Genomic DNA, 4,273 nt, shown 5'->3' with positions numbered 1-4,273 from the left:
CCAAACAAAACCTTAGTGATAGCATGGAAGTCCCATACGTATGTTTTGTTCAATATATGGACGGAGTATATGTCTGCACACAGATACAACCATAGGTTCTTCGTAATGTATCGTCTTGAAATCTACTTGTTCACCTAGACTTGCACTTTTCGTGGGATGGTTCCATCATCAAGTTCGTCGACGTTATTTTTCTGTCTTTCAATCTTATATTTTCTCACCAATTAAAGTTAAACAAAATTATTTAACGTGCTAATAAAATTTAAACAAAGGTAGATTTGCATTTAATATGTTGTTATTTAGTACATTTTGGTTGTGGTAAATGTTTTTTGACGTAATATGATTTTACGTCGTTGTCTAATGTAATTTTAGTGAGTCACTTAACACAACATAGATATGGTGAAGCTTTTACACACTGACTAGATATGAATGCCTCGTACATAAGAAATCAAATATGTAACTACATAAATTCAAATGCATCACTACTGCAATGGCATATGGGGGAGCTCTATGTTGCTTAGGCGAAGTGCCTAACGTCTAAAGATAACATGCCTTATGGATTGCAAGGATATTTTCCCTTTTTTATGCCAACATGAAGATGGCTTTGCTAATTCCATCTTCCCTCCTTTGGCCCTTGATAGCGTACTCACTATTTTGAAGTTTGTCCTCTTTGTTGTTTTGACAGGTGCCTTACATGCCGTTAGCTGTCGGCACCTTCTGTGTAGCTCATCTTGCATACCCTTCGAGATGGATATGTTGAATTGTTGAACTCGAACACCGAACTCTTGCTCAACCCTCGTTTAGCACTCTATCTCGCAATGTTGATCCATCCTCATATAGTATTAGTCTTGGTTTTCCACCTTGATTACATGTCCTTTAACCTTTAAGCAAGTAGTGCATTTGGATTCCTTGCTTCCATGCCTTGAAACCTGTGACACAAGATTTGGCTGTTGTTGTGGGAGAAGCCAAAACGACTCGCCTGACTAGATGAGCGTCTTGGTGCTCATGCCAGCAGGACGAGGCGAGGCTAGGTGAGACCACGCCCTCAAATGTCGATAGGGCTCTTACATCATTTGGCATGATGATAAGGTATTTGCGGCCTAAAAATAGGTGACTTTATGATACTGCCGTTCAATTGGGGTATAAGTCTGGATTTAAAAAATCTGTTTTGTAAAATATATATTTGAGACGAGAAAATGAAAAATATATAAAAAAAAATAAAAACTCTAATGTTGTGACGGGTTGGGCTTTAACAAGCAAATAGAAAAATTTATCTCAGCCCAACCGTCAACCACGGGTCCACGGCACCACCTCCCTCGTTCCCCACCCGTCTCCCCTCCTCGCGTTCCTCTCGTCCGTACGCCGCCGCCGCTGCCTGGCTCGCACCGCCGCCCTACGCCAGGTGCCGAGGCCCTCGCCGATCTCTTAGCCGCGAAGAGTGCCCACCAGGTATTCCGCCCCTTCTCTTCCCTGTCTGCTGTGCGAAACCGAGTTCCCAAACTCTAACCTCAAGCTCTTTGGCTACTTGATGGCTACATGTTTACGCACATGTCCCTTTACTAGATCCGCCCCTGATGGACAACGTCGAGTCTGCCCCTGACTCGCCGGCGCAGGCGCCGCCGTCATCCGCCTCTTCTCTCTCCAAGGTCCCTTTCTCCTTTCTCCTCCTCTTCTATCTCTTAAGGAAGGAGGGCGTGTTATACTGTTATCAATATTATCGTGACTGATCTTCAATGTTGTAATGTTGGTATATGTTAGGAGCAATCGCAGGTGGAGTTGGAGCTGAGGCTGCTTCAGGCTCTCGAGTTCTACCCTCCATCAAAACTCAAAGGTTTCGGCATAGTGTTAAGTTCTTTTTGTTTGTTGGCCCTTGGGGCTTGGCATAAATTGTCGTCAATTATGTAAACACCTATGCTAATGACACTAATTCACTAACGGGAAAATAGGTCAACATTGAATGAGCTATCTGAGTACCATATGCATGCTTGTGTCATATAACAAAAGGTTGGCTTCCATGTCAAAAAAAAACGTGTGATTGCACTTTGAAAGAAACAATGTATTCACCCTCATTGGAATAAATGATTGGTATATTTGCAAAATATTTTGATGTGCAATGGATGAAATTTCTGTTGTTAAGGTTCAGCTAAAGCTTGTTGAGTGATGTACAAGGTGGGATTATAGTATTGCAGAATTGAAGGTGGGTTTGTGCCCCTCACACTACAAGTTACAGGGCTCCAATGTCATGCTGCTGCACTATCAGAAAAACTAGAAACCATGCAATTTCCATTCCGTTGTTCTTTCAAAGAATTTAACTGAAACCAACCTGGCTTTCAATGCTTCAGTTAATCATCTGAGGTTGTCGTACATCACTTCCATGATGGAGTATGCCAGTATAAATAATTTGCAAGGCATTTTCAAAGCGCATCTGAGTCTATCTGTTGAGAAAAATAACATGTGCCGCATTGGCAGTGACAGTCTGATTACCTGTTTTACTAAGTTGTTTTGATCGGCCGCTTCGCAATAGAATTCAATTTTTTTTTTAAAGTCACACTTAGATAGAAAACAACATAAAAGTGGTATAGAGCGATTGGAGTGACAATAATTATATTGTATTTCTAGTTTAAACTAAACAGAAGTGATTATACATATATATATGATGAATGACTGAATGAGCATAAGAAGTTGAGGAAAAAATACTAAAACAAAAAAAAAGATAAAATGGATTATCTACAAAAAACAATCAACTGGTTTCTGTCTCCCATCTAGGATTTAGGAATTCTAGCAAATAATGTTTTGTGAACCCTGTTTCTGGCAACTTAAACAAAGTTCTAAAGAATGAATTTCCTTGTTTCGCACATGTTGTAATTCTGGTGTGCTTGTTTTAGGCATTCATCGGCACTTTGTTCTCTATGGCCTCATGGAATATTTGCGAAAAAGGTAGCCACATGAAAATTTCAACTTCAAACACTACAGTGAAAATATGTGGAATCTGGTCTGACCATATGTTATATGTTACAGCCTTGACCGACAATTCTCTTCTGATGAAGTTTTACAACTCTTGGACCGCTTCTTTAACCTAGAAATGCTGGTATCTGGAAACCCATATCTGAATTACTTTGTTATATTCCCTTTTTGTTTTTGTCTTATATTTGTGTGGACAGTTGGATTAGATTAAATCTATATCTGCATAAATTTACCACAATTTCACATTAGTATGGAAATTCTACAGTTGGGTCGCAACTCACAAGTTTTACTTATGATGATTAATAAATGAAGAAACCAGAGGATGATGAAAAGGACAACTTCAGTCAGGGGGAAGAATTTTCCTTGCCAGAGAGTTTTCTCAACAAGGAAGAATAATAGCAAGTAACTTGGTAATGTCTTAGGAGGTAAGCACATGCACTACAGCTTATAAGTCATGGAATCATGCCAGCGTTTTTTCTCTCCCGTTGTTGTCTTCTGACATTACGTGCAAACATGATGATAAGCTGGTCGCATCTTGAAGGTACTTTGGGCGTCATTTGGAAGAGAGATCAGAACGCTGGTTCTTAGTGATTCACACTTTTTTCTAGTAGCATTGTCGTCCAGAACATCGGTTGCGAGGAGACACTGAACACTGAAGTAAAGAAACACATTTCCTATAGCTGTGGTTGTGTTTACTGACTGTACAGCTTCTGTTCACTAGTAGTGTAATCGATTGAATTGTGCGGTTGCCTGGAGGGTGATTGGGTGAACAAAAGGAAGGAGGGGCAATTACAAAAGCTACTGCTGTTTTACCTATCAAACTTCTCTGATCATGACTATAGGCGCAGTCCTATAAAGCATCCATGAGGATTATAGGCTATCAAAATTACCGCTGTCCTACCATATTGCCCTAGTAGTCGCTGAAAGTCACGCCTTAGAGCAAGTTTAATAAGCTTGGCCATAAGACAAGCCAGGTCAGCAACAGATTAGCGTAAGGTCAGTCTCAACGAGGAGTTTCATTACTTCGTTTTCAAGACTGTCATGTCATCTGAAATAAAATGAAACTTGGATAAAACACCCACTCTTAATAGAGAGTTTTATTCCATGGTTTCATAAACATTTAATTTCAAAACTCATTGAGAGTTGGTAATCGTGCAAAGAGAGTTTCATCTAGATGAAACATATTTATTCTCTCTCTTCTTAAATATGTCATAAAAAAATACCTACTGCTTCCGTCCAGAAAAGAATACAATTCTAGCACGGTGTCATGGTTTTGTATCTTAAGTTCGATCAATTATAGATAAAAAGATAT

General features: G+C 39.6%; 1 protein-coding gene across 1 annotated transcript; it reads left to right on the top strand.

The window, feature by feature from the left end:
• The first annotated feature begins 1,268 nt into the window (after window positions 1–1,268).
• Window positions 1,269–3,775, top strand: LOC136517325 (uncharacterized). Its single transcript, XM_066510875.1, has 7 exons — window positions 1,269–1,446; window positions 1,561–1,643; window positions 1,756–1,828; window positions 2,883–2,934; window positions 3,016–3,085; window positions 3,274–3,386; window positions 3,503–3,775. The coding sequence occupies exons 2-6, from the start codon at window positions 1,572–1,574 to the stop codon at window positions 3,355–3,357; spliced, it is 351 nt and encodes a 116-aa protein (XP_066366972.1). The 5' UTR covers window positions 1,269–1,446; window positions 1,561–1,571; the 3' UTR covers window positions 3,358–3,386; window positions 3,503–3,775.
• Window positions 3,776–4,273: the final 498 nt, after the last annotated feature.

Source organism: Miscanthus floridulus, chromosome 17 (genome assembly GCF_019320115.1).
Source record: "Miscanthus floridulus cultivar M001 chromosome 17, ASM1932011v1, whole genome shotgun sequence".
NCBI classification, from domain to species: Eukaryota; Viridiplantae; Streptophyta; class Magnoliopsida; order Poales; family Poaceae; genus Miscanthus; species Miscanthus floridulus.
This window is presented reverse-complemented; position numbering and strand designations above follow the sequence as displayed.

Coding starts and splice junctions, on each gene's coding strand:
- LOC136517325 (XM_066510875.1), top strand. CDS start 1,572: ATGGACAACGTCGAGTCTGCCCCTGACTCGCCGGCGCAGGCGCCGCCG. Junction 1,829..2,882: donor CCCTCCATCAAAACTCAAAG/GTTTCGGCATAG, acceptor TGCTTGTTTTAG/GCATTCATCGGCACTTTGTT. Junction 2,935..3,015: donor ATGGAATATTTGCGAAAAAG/GTAGCCACATGA, acceptor TATATGTTACAG/CCTTGACCGACAATTCTCTT.